The sequence below is a fragment of the Anomaloglossus baeobatrachus genome, chromosome 3 (genome assembly GCF_048569485.1).
Source record: "Anomaloglossus baeobatrachus isolate aAnoBae1 chromosome 3, aAnoBae1.hap1, whole genome shotgun sequence".
NCBI classification, from domain to species: Eukaryota; Metazoa; Chordata; class Amphibia; order Anura; family Aromobatidae; genus Anomaloglossus; species Anomaloglossus baeobatrachus.
In genome coordinates this window covers 213,831,734-213,850,887 of record NC_134355.1, presented here as the reverse complement: position 1 = coordinate 213,850,887, position 19,154 = coordinate 213,831,734, and the positions used below count along the sequence as shown (strand labels likewise).

Here is a 19,154-nt window from a genome sequence, read left to right as displayed (position 1 = left end):
CTGGCTAGGCCACTCCAGGACCTTGAAATGCTTCTTACGGAACCACTCCTTAGTTGTCCTGGCTGTGTGTTTAAGGTCATTGTCATTTTGGAAGACCAAGCCATGACCCACCTTCAATGGGAAGGAGGTTGTTGGCCAAAATCTTGTGATGCATGACCTCATCCATCTTCCCTTCAATAGGTTACAGTTGTCCTGCCCCCATTGCAAAAAAATACCTCCAAAGTATGATGTTTCCACTCAAATGCTTTACGATTGGGAGAGTGTTTTTTGGGGGTTGTACTCATCAGTCTTCTTCCTCCAAACACGGCGAGTGGGATTGATATAAAAAAGTTCTATCTTAATTTCATCTGACCACATGACCTTCTCCTATGCCTCCTCTGGATCACCCAGATGGTGAGTGGCGAACTTTAAACAGGCCTGGTCATGTGCTGGTGTGAGCAGGGGGACCATATGTGCTCTATAGGATTTTAATGCATGACAGCGTAGTGTGTTACTAATGGTAATCTTTGAGACCGTGGTCCCAGCGCTATTCAGGGCATTAACACAGTCTTACTGTGTAGTTCTGGGCAGATTCCTGACCTTTCTCAGAATCATCCTTACCCCACGAGGTGAGCTCTTGCATTGAGCCCCAGACTGAGTAAGATTAACTGTCATGTTGTGTTTCTTCCATTTTCTAATAATTGTGCCAACAGTTGTTGCCTTCTCACCAAGCTGCTTGCCTATTGTCTTGTAGCCAATCCCAGCCTTGTGCAGGTCTACAATTTTGTCCATGGTCTCCTTAGACAGCTCTTTGGTCTTGGCCATGGTGGATAGGTTGGAGTGACATTGACAGAGTGTGTGGACAGGTGACTTTTAAACAAGTAACTGGTACAATACAATGAGTGCAGAGTAGGAGGGTTTCTTAAAGAAAAAAAAAACAGGTCTATGAGAGACATAATTCTTGATGGTTGATATGTGATTAAATACTTATTTCATGCAATACAATGCAAATTAATTATTTAAAAATCAGACAATGTGATTTTCAGGCTTTTTTTTAGATTCTGGTCTCTCACAGTTGAAGTGTACCTACAATAAAAATGATAGACCTCTCTATTCTTTGTAGGAGGGAAAACTTGCAAAATTGGCAGTGAATCAAATACTTATTCTCCCAACTGTGTATGGGGAGGGAGTTAAAGAATAAAATAAGTAAAAAAATAATAAAAAAAAAATTAAATTCTAATCACCCCCTCTCTCCTTAATTAAAAATAAAGAAATACAAAAATGGAGGAATTGCATTTGTTCACTGCATGTTTTTATTGCTCTGAGGGGGAAGGGCGCCATTTAAATGTTTGCCCTAGTTATCAGAAAATATTGAATCGACTCTACTAGTGGTCCTCAGTGACACACTGTCTACATGTTAGGATTACATTGCAGTCGCCAACAAAATGGCTCCCCACTGGGATCCTAAACTTGATCCTCCCCCTTCCATTTGCAAAGACCAAAAAAGGGAAGGGACGAGTGACGTCAGACACATGCGAGCATATCCTGCTCACCTTTCCTTCAGTTGTAATGCGATTTGCATTTTAACTTGGTTTACATGACAAATGTCAGAAGCTGCTCCTGCTAGTTTTTTAAAGTTTTCACATTTATTTAAAAAAAAACCAAAAACTTTTCACGATATATTCCTTTAAGTAAAAAAAAAAAAAAGTTTACTGTATATTAGTCGTTGTTAAAGATCACTTACTTTGGAGCTTTCATATGACAGTTTCAATTCTGAACCAGGTACCTTGAGTAAACGGTAGAGTAAGCCCTTTACCTTTTGGACAGTCATAGAATCTTGGTAGGGAAACAAAAAATGTACATATCAGTAAAGTATTTTTTTTTTTTTTTTTTTAAGTGAACCTGTCACCAGATTTGGCGACTATTTGCTGCGGCCACTACCACTGAGCTGTTATATACAGAATTCCAGAATACTGTATATAAGTGCCCAGGCCACTGTGTAGCATGTAAAAAACACTTATAATACTCACCTAGGGGGGGCAGTCCGGTCCAATGGGTGTCGCTGCTCTCTGGTCCGGCGCCTCTTCTCACCAGCATTGCCACATAGACAGCGGTGGACACCGTGTCATACCTGACTACGCCAGTTGCCAAGTTGCTATACCTTCTCAGGACCCCCTGAACGCACACTGATGAAGGTCTTTAACCGAAACGTCTGTGCTTGTGCTGGTCCTACAAGTTCTTCTCAATAAAAGACCACTATTCACATTTATCTTGAGTGCAAAGTTTCTACATCTCCTCTCACCAGTCCGGTCCCTCCTCTCTGCGGTGATTGCCGTCCACCTTCTTCTGAGGCCTGTATGCATGACGTGTTCTACGTCATGCACACTAGCCAACAGTGTGGTCCTATGCAGGTGCACTTTCATCTGCGCTACTCAGGGGAGATCGAAGAATTGTAAAACGCAACCTTTCCTTGTGCCTGCGCATTACAGTACTTTGATCAGCCCTCAGCAAAGTGTGCCTGCGGAGGACCGCAATGTCGGCTTGTGTGGATGATGCAGACACGTCATCCACACTGGGCTAGGAAAAAGGATGGAGATCGCAGTGGAGAGGAGGTGCCAGACCAGAGAGAGGAGGCGCCAGACCAGAGAGAGGAGGCGCCAGACCAGAGAGAGGAGGCGCCAGACCAGAGAGAGGAGGCGCCGGAGCAGAGAGAGGAGGCACCGGAGCAGAGAGAGGAGGCACCGGAGCAGAGAGAGGAGTGTTATGAACTGGTAACCGTGTCGATCACAAAAAATCCCATTAATCAGGAAAAAATAAAAACCACAAGAGTAGTTGGAAACTAAGCTGACCCCAATCTCCTATGTATCGGACAACACTAGAAGTAGCAGTGGGATGTTCCTAACACACCTAGACACCTCGTCACTGCCGGAGAAACTTGCTACACCTCAAAGATAGAAATGAGGAATCCTAACTTGCCTCGGAGCAGTCCCCAAAGGAATAGCAAGCCCCCAAAATGTAACGACGGTGATGTAAGAAAACACACAATACACAGATAGAAAACATAGATTAGCAAAGGTGAGGCCCGAGTTACTAGATACAACAGGACAGGAAAGATAACTGATTGCAGCCAGCAAAAAACCTTGCAAAAAATACCAAACTCCTGATAGAAAAATGGCCCTAAGACCACTGGGTCTTCCCCCACTATATCAGGTACTCTTGTGCCAGACACTTTGAACTGCAGATATCATGGGAAGAAACAAAATCACAGAACAAATAAAATTTCTAAAGTGCAAATAATCCAAATCAGAACAGGGAGAAACTCCCTATCTTGCTGAAGGAACTGCCCTCCCAAAATAGCAGAGAGCCAGAGCTTATAGTTGCCAAATCTGATGACAGGTTCCCTTTAAATTATAAATTTGTTTTACGCCAGCATTATATATTATGATACACTCTAAAACCATTATAAGCATTCAAGAAAGTTAAATCTGGAGATTGTCAGGGGTGAGAAGGACAGCATATCAATTTCAACATCCAATCCTTTTGTTCCTGTTAAAGATAAGCTTTTACTAGAAGCTAAAGGTGGTGTCACACACAGCGACGGGGACAATGACGTCGCTGCTACGTCACCATTTTCTGTGACGTGGCAGCGACGTCCCGTCGCTGTCGCTGTGTGTGACATCCAGCAACGAGCTGGCCCATGCTGTGAGGTCGTCGCTCTCCCGCTGTGAAGCACACATCGCTGTGTGTGACAGCGAGAGAGCGACGAACTGAAGCGAGCAGGGAGCCGGCGTCTGGCAGCGTGCGGTAAGCTGTAACCAAGGTAAACTTCAGATAACCAAGAAGCCCTTTCCTTGGTTACTCGATATTTACATTAGTTACTAGCACCGCCGCTCTCACGCTGCCAGTGCCGGCTCCCTGCTGCCTGCACTCCTAGCCAGAGTAAACATCGGGTTAATTACCCGATGTATACTCCAACTACGTGAGCAGGGAGCCGGCACTGGCAGCGTGAGAGCACACCGCTTAGCACTGCCTCCCTGCTCTCCTAGCCAGGGTACACATCAGGTTAATTACCCGATGTGTACTCCGGCTCCGTGTGCAGGGAGCTAGCACTAAGCGGTGTGCTCTCACGCTGCCAGTGCCGGCTCCCTGCTCACGTAGCTGGAGTACACATCGGGTAATTAAACCGATGTGTACCCTGGCTAGGAGAGCAGGGAGCCAGCGCTAAGCATGTGCGCTGGTAACCAAGGTAAATATCGGGTAATGGTTACCCGATATTTACCTTAGTTACCAAGTGCAGCATGGCTTCCACAGCAACGCGTGTCGTTATGATCGCTGCTGCGTCTGCTGTGTTTGACAGCTAAGCAGCGATCATAACAGCGACTTACTAGGTTGCTGTTGCGTCACAGAAAATGGTGACGTAACAGCGACGTCGTTGTTGCTGTCGCTATGTGTGAACCCAGCTTAAGGGTCATTTGCTGATGGAAGCCATTAATCAACAGCTGATTGGCTACACGCAAGCTGATTGGTGGTCATTCAGCGGACTGTATAGACAGGCCGACCACATTTCATGTACACACGTTAACAAGATTGTTCGGTTCGGTGCGGTTGGAATGCCATTGATCAAGCCAGTAAATGTCCTATTTTCATGCCTATCTGCTGCTAAGAGTGAGGATTTTTAAGCTGGCTTAAAAATCATTTCTCTTGTTTATCGGATAATTGGCATCCTGTTTAGACAGGTCGATTATTGGAAAACAAGCGCTCCTAGAAAGCTTTTTAGCGATAATCATCTAGTCTAAAAGTGCCTTACTTTTCATATTAAAAACATTTACGCTGAATAAAGCATTCATGTGTAAAGAGGGATAAACTTGCTGTCAAGAGCGCTAACCACTGTAACCATTTAAAGGGAACGATCACCTTAAGAAATGCTAGAACCTGCAGATATACGAGTTTTCTGCAAGTTTATATTGTTTAAATCATGTCTGGCTGCTTTTACTGGAGCAGTGACTAGAGGGAAAGAATGAAATTATATTTTTCCTACAACTGCTCGCTTCCAGTGATTGGGACGATGTGTGGCCAAAACGTAACAGTGAAAAAAAAAACCCAAAAAACACTTTACTGAAGTACGCATACATCCAGTATTTACCTGGTAATTTCTTTTTTATGGGGTTTTGATCTGGTTTGTCAGGGCACATAATAGTTAGAGCTATAAAGAGAAGAGAACAAAGAACAAAGTTAAACGGACTAAAATTGAAGAACAGCTAAATGTATAATACCTTACAGACATGGACAAAATTGTTGGTACCCTACTATTGAAATAAGTACCGAAAACCCACATTGATCACTGAAAGAACTTGAAATTGACATAAGTCATTTTCAATTTAAACTATATGATTTTCATTAGTTGATATTCAGTATTTGTTTTTTTCACTGTTCAACCACAATTCAAAAACAAACTAAGGAAAATGGCCTGGACAAAAAATAGGTACTCTAGAAAAGATTGAAAATAACTTGGGTTATGTTAAACAAAGGTGTGTCTTGTAATCAGCATAATAGGTGTCTACAAACTTGTCCTTTGAAATAGCCTCAGCGAAACACGTGTCAGACTTGTCCCAATTGTCAGGTCTGGCATACCTCTTGGCTCTGTGACAGCAGGTAGGTCTCCGGGTTTCACTTTACCACCAAGTCACTTTAATCCTATATATTATTTATCTGACAGCACATGCTTATGGAGTTTATGGTGAATAAATAAGTGACCTTGTGTGACCTACCCTGTCTTCTACGTGTTATATAGGAAATTAACTATTAGAACTGTGATACTTATTATCTTGTATTTGAGCCCATGTTTTTTTTATCCAAGGGTATGCTATTCTTCAATTGGGACTTCTTTTCCTCCCCCAAACCTCTTTTTTCTGGTATTTTTACATGTTATAATCATTCGGGTTTTTAATCTATCTGCCAATTTTCTGGCTGCATTTATGCACATTTTCTACAATAAAAAGCAGCTTAAAAGAAAACTATATGGCATGTTTATTTACCCATCAATTACTTTATATTTACACTGTCAATTACCCCTATCTTTTGTATGGTTTCTCAAACTTGTAGTCAGTCAGTCTGCCTGCCTATGTAAAGGGTGAAAACTAGTCGCTGTGATGTTTGGCATCATCGTGTGCATACCACACTGAACATGGACCAAAAATAGCTAAACTTTTGTTTTTTTTGTTGAATTGGTCGGTGGCTGACCCCCATCTTTCTGTGCACCTCAATTTGGTTTGTTTTTACACCTGTCTTGATTTTGGCCATCAAGCCCTGTCGACAGGCTATGTATTTCATGCAGCATTTGCTGAGGCCTGTCCCATCCACAGACATGATTCAGTCATGGGTACGGGATTGAAAAGCACCAGGTAAGTGCTGCTATAAACAGTTCTACTTTATCATATGTGAGGCCGTATGGCACATTTTAAATATAAAATATTTTAGAGTAGGACTGCCCCAAAGAGATTTGCCGTGACGTGGCGGGGTAGCTCAAGAAATTGCAAATTTTTGCCAAAATTCTCAATTTCAAAATCGTACAATTTGGAATTTTTAGTGCAGTGCACATCTTACACGCCATTTTGAGTTTAGCTGGCTTTCTTGATTTTATTTTTTAGCTAAACCGTTGCCTCAGGAGATTAGAAAGAAAATTATACACAAACATATAAGGGATATAAGACCACTTTCAATACAGTTTGATGTTCCTGTTACTACAGTTGCATTCAGAAGTTTAAGGTCTATCGAACTGTAACCAAAACAAACACTCTGGATGTGGCAGATAGAGGTTAATTGATGAAATTGAAGAGACGAATAATACGAATGGTAGCCACAAATCCCAGAACAACTTCCAAAGAGGTTAGAGATAAACTGCAAGGTCAAGATACATTAGTGTCAGATTGTACCATCCATTGCTGTGTGGCCAAAGTTAACTTCGTGAATCACATCCAGGGATGAAACCACTGTGGAAAACAAATCATAAAATAGCAAGATCAATTTGCCAAAATGCATACAAGCCACAAAGCTTGGTTATATTTTGGGGTTGCTTTGCTGCATCTGGCACAGGCTGTCTTGAAGGTTTACAGGGTACAATGAAATCTCAAGACTTTCAAGGCATTCTGGAGAATAATTTGCTGCCCAGTGTCCGAAAGCTTGGTCTGAGCTGCATGATAATGACCCAAAACACATTGCTAATAACATCCAAGAATGACTAAGTGCAAAGCACTAAACTATTCTGAGAACGTTGAAATAACACTTCAAACAGGAAGACAGCTGGCGTAGTGTGCTCACATGGAGTGAGCCAAGTGCAGAAGTCTCACAGAGTTAGAAAAATCATTTGTTGCCTCAAAAAGGTTGTGCAACAAAATATTAAGTTAAGGATGCTAAAAGTATACTTTTAAAATAATTTCTGTGGAAAAAGAAGCGCAATAGGGTCTTACCCCGGTATATAAGGGGTCTTAAGATAAGTAATCCTACTCACCAGATCAGGTTGTGAAAGTCACAACTCCTATGCAAGCATGTAACTCCAGGTCACGGCAGCAGTCCCCGGTTGGCAGATAACGGAAAACAGTAGAGAGGGGTTTCACACCGCGCCAATGACCGACAACTCCTGAAATTTCAGATCAATGCTTCTTTATTTCACGCACAGGTCAAGTCAACGCGTTTCAAGAGTCTTAGCTCTCTTCATCAGGACAAGCTGGCAAAGAACATCAAATCGACCTGTGCGTGAAATAAAGAAGCATTGATCTGAAATTTCAGGAGTTGTCGGTCATTGGCGCGGTGTGAAACCCCTCTCTACTGTTTTCCGTTAAAAGTATACTTTTGAAACGCTAAAGTATGCGAACACTGAACATACGAGTTTTGGAACTGCATTACTGCTATTGAAAATAAGTTTTAAAAAATGAGCTACTTCACACATAAAACAGCCTGTATATAAGAGCCCAACAGCCAGTGACAAGGCGTATGTCTTTAAGTAGCTAACCTAATATGGCGTCTAGCTGGACTTAAAAGCCTACAATTTTATAGACAGGCAGGAACTTACTAAAATTGGAATTGAAAATCACTACAAGCTGGTGGGAGAAGTGCTGCATCAGAAAGGAATGATCTACAATCTGAAATAAAAAAAACTTACTAGTACATCCAAACAGACAAATGTAAACAGGTGCAAATTGAAAATGTAATGTACTGTTAAAAAATATATAGCTGCATTCTGAAATGCTAAGGTATGCAAACTTGTTTTCAATAGCAATAATGCAGTTACAAAAATTCCTATATTCAGTGTTTGCATACCTTAGCACTTCAGAGTGCACATGTATATTATTAACTTAAAAGATGTCATCTTTTTTCTATACCATTTTAAATAGGTTTTTAAAAAAAAACCCACTGTTTAACCACAATTCAAAAAGCATACCAACAATTTTATCCATGTCTGTATATCTTACCTAATAAAATATAAGGCAAGTTAGCAATTCATTAAATACAACGGAATTGACAATTCCAATTACATTAATACACGTGCTGTTCTAAATTTATTACTATTTTTATATAAATGTCAAAGACTGAATTAGGATTCAGTGTTTATAAGCACAATATAGCTGCTCTGGTTAAGCTTTTTTTTAGAGAAATCAGCAAACTTATCTCCTATACGCAATGAATTTGTACGAAACAATAGTATGTCAGGTATGTCGAAATGGCATTATGTGGTGGAAGTACTGTTTCTCTTTAAAAATAATGAATATGACCTCTTACAGGCAATGCTTCATTAGAAAAAAGAAAAGCTCTTACAGAGCAAAGGAAACTCTCTTGAAAGAACCATCTTGGAGTGGTAGCTACCCTACAAGTACCTATTTTTATACATTTTAGTGATGGGCGAGCACTAAAATGCTTGAATGCTCGCTACTGGATTCAAGCTAGTCAGATGCTCGGATGAGCTTGATGCAAGTAACGTATATTATGATTAGCCTGTTCGGGTCTCTGACCACATACAGCCAGCCATAAACATAGCATTTCTGGTGGGCGTGGGTCAAGCTACTTCCAAGAACATTGTTTTATTCCCCGGGAGAGCTAATCGGAGACGGCTAATGGCTCTCCCTGGGTGACTGCACACATCATGCAGTGAAGTAAGCCTGTGCGTTGTGGTCGTTGTTTCAAGATGAAATATCCGAGCTCCCGCAATACTTGGGTAAGCTCCACGAGTACCCGAGCGAGCTAATCCTCAATTGAGTAACGAGCTGTGTACATTCTCCCATTACTAATACTTTTATGTCATTAAGCTATGCTTGTTAGATTCATGGTCATGTTGCAAGGTTAGATGAAGGGTCAGTAATTGGTTTATAGAGTAGTTAACTCAAATAAGTGGTTCTTTCGAGATCAAGCTTCTCTCCATACCATTTCACTAAGTTCTTACATCAGTGCACTTGGGGGCCTCAGCGTCCTGCCTCTCACTCTAGGCTGCAGGAGGATGAAGGGAACATAGAGTCATAAATAATATGCTGCCTGAGGCATGATGACACTTTCTTGTGGGAAAAACAAATAAAGCTTGACGTTTGTCAGCTGCAGCCTGGAGAGTTGGGGCTAAAGGAGGCTTAAGTATGTCAAGCAGAAATGTGAATAAGGAGGCTTGTGAAGTTGCCCAGTTATGATCCAAAAAGTGTATTCTCCAATGCCTAATCATGAAAGTCAGAAGAAATTGGCACTACCGACTAAAACACAGTAATTTAGCAAGATTTTTAGCAAAATGTCTGCATAAACTTACTGAGCAGTTGATTCTTCAAGGCAAAAGGCTGAGGTTGCTGAATTTCTGCATCATCAGGTGCTCCATATTCTTAAATAGAAAATAAATTATTCAGGAATATTTGGGTAATTTTACTGTTAGTTCACTTATCATATAGCAAAATCAGAATTTCCTTACTGCAGTATTAAAAGTCAAGGTTTTTTTTTTTAAGTGTGGAATGTGCAACTGCTGTTGCTCCATTAGAGAAAATGACATTTGATTAAAAAAAACCCCCTAAGTGTTAAATCTACAGTAAATTCTTTTGAGTGGAATATTGAGTAAACACTTGTGTGCAATAGTGAGGGAGTTATTTATCCAATTCAATGTCCTTGTTCTAAACAGTACATAGGTAAAACCATTTCATTGCTTAAAAAAAGAATAGCTGAACATATTAATAGTGTTTCACTGAAAAGAGGACAGGTCATATTTTTGGCCCTGAAAGATGAGAGGGCTTATTTTCAGGGGATGTCTTATATTTTTTATTGCTGTATGTTACCCCATTGTGTTGCTGTAAGCCTCGGAAAATTTAAAGTCGCACACCCGCTGTTAATACAAAATTTATATTCACCTCTTCTCCTGCCTACCCCTCTGTGCTGGTGACAGTCAGTCAGTCTGCTGTATTTCTTGCCTAACGATCGCATCGCAATGTTCAGACTGACCGGTGGAACTTTTGACCTCAGCGTGACAACTGCCTAGAAATACACGCTGTCGCACTTGGGTCAGGAGAGCCGCCGACCAGTCTAAGGGCTGCGATGCAACAGTCTTCTTTTTGGGGAAATCCAGTAGTATTAAAAATTAATTTTAGAAACACACACTGACTAATCATTTTAAGGCATATAAAAACAGTAACCCAAAGGGATTTTGTTTTTTCCAGCGTTATATTCAGTCAAGAAAAGTTGGAGTGGGGGGCAATTTTATAGCTTAGAAGTCTAGAGCAGAATCTAGACAGATTTATGAATTCGAGACATTCATTTCCCAAGGTATTAAAGCAGTGCTGGAGCAGTTTGATTTTCTAGGAGATGATTAGGTCAATAATAGATCTATAAATATAGAATTAAAAATGTGAAAACATAACCAAAAACTTCTTAAGGGAGAGGGGAAAGAAAAGAATACCGTATATATATTTTTTTATTTGCCACTGGTGATGGTATCATCTATTAACAGTTTATTTATTAGAGTGCTACTTATTAGAGCTATATATGGTTCTAACTGATTTTTTGAGAAATAAATCTGCATAAATATTTTGAATGATAGAGTATGGAGTTATAGTCCATTTCTTTGTATCCGGCTAGGAACCAAAAATATAGGGGAAGCCTTTAATTATTTCATGAATTTCATGAAACAATTAAAAAAAAAAAAATGACATGGGCTTAGCTTAATTTGTGTGTCCAGCCAGGTACAACTAGGCAGCAGGGGATTGGAATCCGCAGCGCATGGCCCAAGCTTTCTGGCCCCCCCCCCGCTACGAATTGCAGTTCGCAGCCACCCAAGAGAATGGCACTTCCATAGAAGCGCCATCTTCTGGCGCTGTATCCAAGTCTGCCAGCGGCGCTGGTGCCGGGTGGCATGCTGGGTAATAAGGTGTTAATACCAGCTTTGCTTTACTAGCTGGTATTAAGCCCGAGATTCTTAATGTCAGGCCAAGTTTGACCCAGCCATTAAGAATCCCCAATAAAGGGTTAAAAAAAAAAAAAAAAAAAAAAAAAAAGACACCACACAAAGAAAAAATATTTTATTAAAAATACAGACACACTTAGGGAACTCCATCTTTATTACTCCCTCTCACTCCTCCATGATCCTGGTCTTCTGTCACCGATCTAGCCCTGTTACATGAGAAAGCATGGCGGGAGGAATAACGCTTCTGCTCCCCATGCTGTTTAATCACTCAATGAGTGAGCATAGACTGCGGGTTGGTAAGCGGTGACATCACCGCTGCCACTGTTGCCATTGTAACCTAACAAGCGGGTTATTATAGCAAAGGTGATCTTCAATCACCTGATTCCTGGCGCCGCTATTCTCCGGCTATGGTATTACAGTGTGTGGCAGCTAATCCCTGCATGTGGGCTGACTCTGTAAAGAGCGCCAACATGCAGGGAGGGGGAGCAGAGCATGAGTTCAAGCATCTCACCAGTACTCGAGTACTGAGATGCTCGGGCAAGCACCGACGAGCATGCTCGCCCATCCCTATCCACTGACACTACAGGACCTTGCATGATGTCATAGCCATGTGACCAGTCTGTAACCAACGAGGTAATACAAAATTCACATCTGACTGGTCACATGGCTATGACGTCACGGAAGGTCCTTTAGTCAGTTGTGGTTACCGGAAGGGCACAGCGATGATTGGACTCGGAAGCAGAAGTGGCGGGAGACAGAGTCTGCAGGACGTGTCGCGGGACTTGTAAGTATAATGACAATGTTTATTATTAACTATATTCTTCATTTTACAGCCTCCCCTCGCCCCATCCCATAACTGTAAAGTCCAAAATCAATGATCGGAGGTAAGATTGTGTTATCTCGATCCCGATCTTTACATAATGATCGGGCGAGTCTCCCGGATCCCAACCATCAGGGGGGGGATCACCCATCACTAATCTTGACACCATTCATTTAAGGGAGTGGGTTCACTCCCAATTTTATCTAAGAACATTGCAATTAATAAAGAATGGGATCAAAACAACCTCAAAGAGTAACTTCTGCCAATGATCCAGGAGCAATGGAGACCATGTCACAAGGGTCCATAGCCAGGAAACGCCCCAGAACTCAATCTCACAGAGAACCTGTGGTCAAATCTCAAAAAGTGGGTGTACAAATTAAAATACAGAAATTGTAATAAATTCAAAGCACTGATTAGGCAAGAATGGGTCAGCATTAATTAGATTAGGACCATGAGCTGATATCCAGCATGCCAAGGAAAATTACAAAAATCTTGAAAAATAAAAGTCAACACTGTAAAGATTGAGTCTTTTCATAAACTTGAAGTATTTGTCAATAAAAAGGTTAAAAGCTTATGAAATGCTTATAATTGAACTTCAATAGCCATCGATACATCTGACTAAAAGATAAAAAAAAAAATGAAGCAGCAAACTTTAACTTTATGAAAACCAAACTTTGTGTCAGTGTCAAAACTTTTGGCCACAAATGTATATCTTATGTGCACACGTTCAGGAGTTTCAGCTAGCAAATCCTTATGTGCTGGCAGCAAAAACGATCATCTATTTACATACATGTCATTTCCGTGTAGTTCTCAGCTGAAACATTTTTTTTAGTATTCACAATCTGTTTAATTTCACCAATAATTCCCCAAGTTATTTTTTTGGATATAAAGATATTGCTTTAATACTTTACAATAGTTGACCGGGGCACTGCCACAGCTGTATTACTCAAATTCCTCATATTGCCAGATAAGGTTAGAATTCTAGGTAGGTAGCCCTTTTTGATTTTGACTGTTTGCTCAGGCACCGAGATAGGCAATGTAATGATGATTTCCTAAGTTATATTCGGTCAACCTTTTCTTATTCTCTGCATTGTGCTCCATATTATTAAAAATAAAAAGAAATCAATGAATAATATGGAAAAATGGCTATACCCATTTTTTTTATTATTAATAATTATTTATTATTAATTATATATATATACATATACACACACACACACATACATATTATATATATATATATATATATATACATATATACATACATACATACATACATACATACATACAAAGTGCCTACAAGTAGTATTCAACCCCCTGCAGATTTAGCAGGTTTGATAAGATGCAAATAAGTTAGAGCCTGCAAACTTCAAACAAGAGCAGGATTTATTAACAGATGCATAAATCTTACAAACCAACAAGTTATGTTGCTCAGTTAAATTTTAATAAATTTTCAACATAAAAGTGTGGGTCAATTATTATTCAACCCCTAGGTTTAATATTTTGTGGAATAACCCTTGCTTGCAATTACAGCTAATAATCGTCTTTTATAAGACCTGATCAGGCCGGCACAGGTCTCTGGAGTTCTCTTGGCCCACTCTTCCATGCAGATCTTCTCCAAATTATCTAGGTTCTTTGGGTGTCTCATGTGGACTTTAATCTTGAGCTCCTTCCACAAGTTTTCAATTGGGTTAAGGTCAGGAGACTGACTAGGCCACTGCAACACCTTGATTTTTTCCCTCTTGAACCAGGCCTTGGTTTTCTTGGCTGTGTGCTTTGGGTCGTTGTCTTGTTGGAAGATGAAATGACGACCCATCTTAAGATCCTTGATGGAGGAGCGGAGGATCTTGGCTAAAATCTCCAGGTAGGCCGTGCTATCCATCTTCCCATGGATGCGGAGCAGATGGCCAGGCCCCTTGGCTGAGAAACAGCACCACAGCATGATGCTGCCACCACCATGCTTGACTGTAGGGTTGGTATTCTTGGGGTCGTATGCAGTGCCATCCAGTCTCCAAACGTCACGTGTGTGGTTGGCACCAAAGATCTCGATCTTGGTCTCATCAGACCAGAGAACCTTGAACCAGTCTGTCTCCGAGTCCTCCAAGTGATCATGAGCAAACTGTAGACGAGCCCTGACATGACGCTTTGAAAGTAAAGGTACCTTACGGGCTCGTCTGGAACGGAGACCATTGCGGTGGAGTACGTTACTTATGGTATTGACTGAAACCAATGTCCCCACTGCCATGAGATCTTCCCGGAGCTCCTTCCTTGTTGTCCTTGGGTTAGCCTTGACTCTTCGGACAAGCCTGGCCTCGGCACGGGTGGAAACTTTCAAAGGCTGTCCAGGCCGTGGAAGGCTAACAGTAGTTCCATAAGCCTTCCACTTCCGGATGATGCTCCCAACAGTGGAGACAGGTAGGCCCAACTCCTTGGAAAGGGTTTTGTACCCCTTGCCAGCCTTGTGACCCTCCACGATCTTGTCTCAGATGGCCTTGGAATGCTCCTTTGTCTTTCCCATGTTGACCAAGTATGAGTGCTGTTCACAAGTTTGGGGAGGGTCTTAATTAGTCAGAAAAGGCTGGAAAAAGAGATAATTAATTCAAACATGTGAAGCTCCTTGTTCTTTGTGCCTGAAATACTTCTTAATACTTTAGGGGAACCAAACAGAATTCTTGTGGTTTGAGGGGTTGAATAATAAATGACCCTCTCAAACTTTTCACAATTTAAAAAAAAAAAAAAAAAGAAATAACATTCTTTTTTGCTGCAGTGCATTTCACACTTCCAGGCTGATCTACAGTCCAAATGTCACAATGCCAAGTTAATTCCGAATGTGTAAACCTGCTAAATCTGCAGGGGGTTGAATACTACTTGTAGGCACTGTATATATTAAACCCTTTCCTGACAAATCCAAATTTCACTTTCCAGTCCAGGACAAATTTCTCAAATCTGACTTGTCAGATGATGTACAGTATATCACAAAAGTTCACATTTGTGTAAATATTTTATTTTATATTTTCATAGGACAACACTGGAGATTATACTTTGATAAAATGTAAAGTAGTCAGTGTATATCTTGTATAACAGTGTAAGGCTAGGTTCACACACTGCGTTTTTTTGACGCTGCGTTTTTGTGCGTTTGTTGCGGCAAAAAACGCACAAAAACGCACCCGCGTCAAAAAAATGCGGCAAAAAACGCGCGAGTTTTGCTGCGATTTGGTGCGTTTTGCTGCGTTTTGCTCACTGCGTCTTTATGCGTTTTTTAACAGTGAACAAAAAAAAAAAAAAAAGGTCTGATGTCATTTCCTTCTTCAATATGTTCTTCATTCTCCACTAGTGTATGCAGGAGAGCAGACAGCTGCAGAACTACAAGGCTCAGCATACTCCATCCAATAGTGCATGCAGGAGAGCAGACAGCAGCTGCAGAACTACAAGGCTCAGCATGCTCCATCCAGGACTGTATGCTGGAGGGAGAGTCAGGGGGAGCAGACCTACAAGGCTTAGCATCCTCCATCCAATAGTGTATGCAGGAGAGCAGACAGCAGCTGTCGAACTACAAGGCTCAGCATCCTCCTTCCAGAACTGTATGCAGGATTTCTTTGCACCCCAAAAAAAAAAAAATGACGTGGGCTTCGCCATATTTTTGTATGCTAGCCGGGTACAGCAGGCAGGTACGGGCTGCCCCCAACCCCCAGCTGCCTATTTGTACCCGGCTGGGAACCAAAAATATAGAGAAGCCCTTTTTTTTTATTTCATGAATTTCATGAAATAATTAAAAAAAAAAAAAATGACTTGAGCTTCGCCTCATTTTTGTGTCCAGCCGGGTACAACTAGGCAGCTGGGGATTGGAATCCACAGTGCAGGGTGCCCATGCTTTCTGGGCACCCCCACTGCGAATTGCAGTCCGCAGCCACCCCAGAAAATGACGCTTTCATAGAAGCGCCATCTTCTGGCGCTGTATCCAACTCTTCCAGCTGCCCTGCTGTCGAGTGGCTCACTGGGTAATAATGGGGTTAGGGCTAACTTTATATTATCAGCTGGCCCTAAGCCCAAAATTCATGGTGTCACGCCAATATTAGACATGGCCACTATGAATTTCTAGTAAAGATAAAAAAAACCACAACACACAGAAAAATATTTTTATTAGAAATAAAACACAACACAATTAGTGACTCCATCTTTATTGAAATAAAAAACTCCCCTCCGCAGTAATCCTGGGTCAAGGGTCCCGCGCCGTCCAATCCGGATCCAATATCATCTGATCGGTTTGCTGGAAGGCAAAGCGATCAGATGATGTGTCAGGATCAAGGCCTGAATCACATAACACATCAGCTGATTGTATAAAAGCCGTTTATACAATCAGCAGATGCATCGGTGCAAAAAAAAAACCTCACTTATGTGCCGATTACCGGCAGCTCCTGCAGCGGAGTCTGATCCCGTCCGATCGCTGCAGGAACTGCCGGTAATCAGGGATGAAGTCTCCTGACACATCCGCTGATAGGTGAAGCCGGCCGGCCGCTGGCGTCAGCCCGAGACTTACGATCAGCTGATGCGTCAGGTGACTGCATCAGGTGATCCATCGCCAGATCCTGCAGGCATACGTACCTGGGGAGACTGCACACTGCCGGAGCGGCGATACCGTGACAGGATCTGGGAGCGGGCATGGCACCGGGACCCTGCAGACAGTGCGTGAGTATAAAACTTTTTTTTTTCTACTGTTCACTTTTGCCGCTTCCACCTCCTGCCCGTACATGGCGCCACACGGCAGCTGACAAGCACAGGACGGGAGGTGGAAGCGGCGGTGACGGTACCGGGAGGATTCACGCTTCTGTGTTTACTGACAGAAGGAATCCTCTTCCTGTACATGTCACTTTACCACCCACCTCCTGCGTTTATAGCTGCGTTTTTGGTCTTAGAAACGCACCAAAACGCAGCTATTTGCGTTTCTCATTGCGTCTTTCAACATCCCATTGCACTCAATGGATGAAAAGCGCAGTGAAAAACGCGGGAATAATTGATATGCTGCGTTTTTGTGGCACCACAAAAACACAGCTGAAAAAAAACGCTGTGTGCAGACAGCAAAAATGAAAACTCAGACTTTGCTGGGGAAGCAAAGTCATGCAGTTTTCTGAGCAAAAACGCACCCGAAAACTGCGCAAAAACGCCGCGAAAAACGCACTGTGTGAACTTACCCTAAATTTGTTTTGCCCTTTAAATAAAAAACAGCCATTACTGTTTAAACCACTGGCAACAAAGGTGAGTACACTGCTAAGTGAAAATGTCTAAATATTTTGTGTGGCCACCATTATTTTTTTTTAATTTGCAATATTGGAACATTTACCAAATCTACTATATGTCCAGGGCTGTGGAGTCGGTAAGCCACAGTTGCGACTCCGACTCCTGGATTTTATCAGGCTCAGACTCCGGCTCAGACTCCTTCATAAATGGCCAATTCATAACAACAAATTTACTGTTGTAAAATATTAACATCGTGCTTATTCAGCTTCTCACCATCATATAAGTAATCAGACCACTTAGAGCAAAAACTACCTTTATTAGAATACAATTAGAATATAGCAAATAACTTTTATAAACTTTTCTAAACTGTAAGTAAATATGCAATAAACACTTTTATGCAGTTAATAAGAAAAAATCTATAAATTTGTCCTCAGAAAAAGTATTACCTCTGTCAGATCCTCCTTCATGGATGCCCTCAAATCTGATCTAATTATTTTGAGAGCAGAGAACAACCTCTCTACACTAACTTGTGTTGGTGGCAAAGCAGTAACCACTCGGGCAACATCTCTGACAATGTCAGGATACAGAGGAATCACTTGTTGCACTGTTATTTTTGATGAAGGGTCAAATTTCTCAATTTCTTTTAGTGCACATGAAAAATTCTGCTGAAATGTACTGGCTGTGTTCCTTGATGGGGATGACTCTTCTTCTATGCGGGAACGCTTTGCACAGTCCTTGTGATCCAAATATTTTTAGAAATTAAATTCTTCATCAGTTGATGATGAGGGTGAAGATGTGGCAGGACGACCAAATTCTTCTTGTTCCTCCTGACTGTTCTGCAACCCTTTCATCCTTACTGCTATTCCAAACAGAGCTTCTTTTCCTTTACTTAGCTGTTGATTATCTAGAAGAATCCGATGCATTGGGTCTACATAAACAGCTGCCAAAAGAATGTTATTTTGTAATAGTAGCTCCTCTCTCCGTTTCATTGATGTAGCAATGCCACTTGCAATTAACACTCCTCTTTGGGACAGGCGAAACATCAGGTTCTTCCACTCCTTTAAGAAAATACCTGGAGTTAAGTCCTCTGCTTGTAATTTTTTAGTCACTGTAAATGGGTGCTCTAGCAATTTTTCCAGCTCAGTCACCTGATTCCACTGACTTTCATTTAGCGTCAGTTGAGGGTAAGGGTACTTTCACACTTGCGTTGTTTCTCTTTTGGCGCCATCCACCCTTTTGGAAAACAGCGGAATCCGTTAACGGATTCCGCTGTTTCCCATAGACTTGAATGGATGACGGATGGTGCCAAAAGTACCTGCGTTGCTTCCGCTGGGCGACGCTGCGTTGCTTCAGCCGAGCAGAAACAACGCTGATTGTAACGTTAATTGCTGGCGTCAAAATGACGCTGACCAGCGGATTCCGTTGGTTCCGCTAAAATTTATAATGGGTCCCTATGGTAGCGGATTCCGTTGCAAATTGCTTTACAATGGAATCCGCTGCAGGATTCCGCTATTTTTAACTGAGCATGTCCAGAATGCAACCAATCAGGTTGTCCATGCTCCTTATCTCGAAAGGTATATAAAAGCTGTAATTTAAAGCAGCAAACAATGCCTTTTGACCTGCTGACAAGCCCTGAAGCAAAGAATAGAAGATAGAAGCTGAAGCAAGAAGCTGGAGTCCTGGAGGAAATTCCTTGGAGAATCC

The 19,154-nt window shown here is 41.6% G+C and overlaps 1 protein-coding gene across 6 annotated transcripts in view; it reads right to left on the bottom strand.

Moving 5' to 3' along the window:
• TBCE (tubulin folding cofactor E) overlaps positions 1–19,154 on the bottom strand; it is a 271,869-nt gene that overhangs the window by 61,795 nt on the left and 190,920 nt on the right. For all 6 annotated transcript variants that reach the window (XM_075338202.1, XM_075338206.1, XM_075338204.1 and 3 more), the window contains 3 exons: positions 9,761–9,829; positions 5,123–5,182; positions 1,724–1,815 (listed from right to left, as the gene is read on the bottom strand). In XM_075338202.1, the coding sequence (XP_075194317.1) occupies positions 1,724–1,815; positions 5,123–5,182; positions 9,761–9,829 (221 nt within the window). The remainder of the gene's footprint in view (positions 1–1,723; positions 1,816–5,122; positions 5,183–9,760; positions 9,830–19,154) is intronic.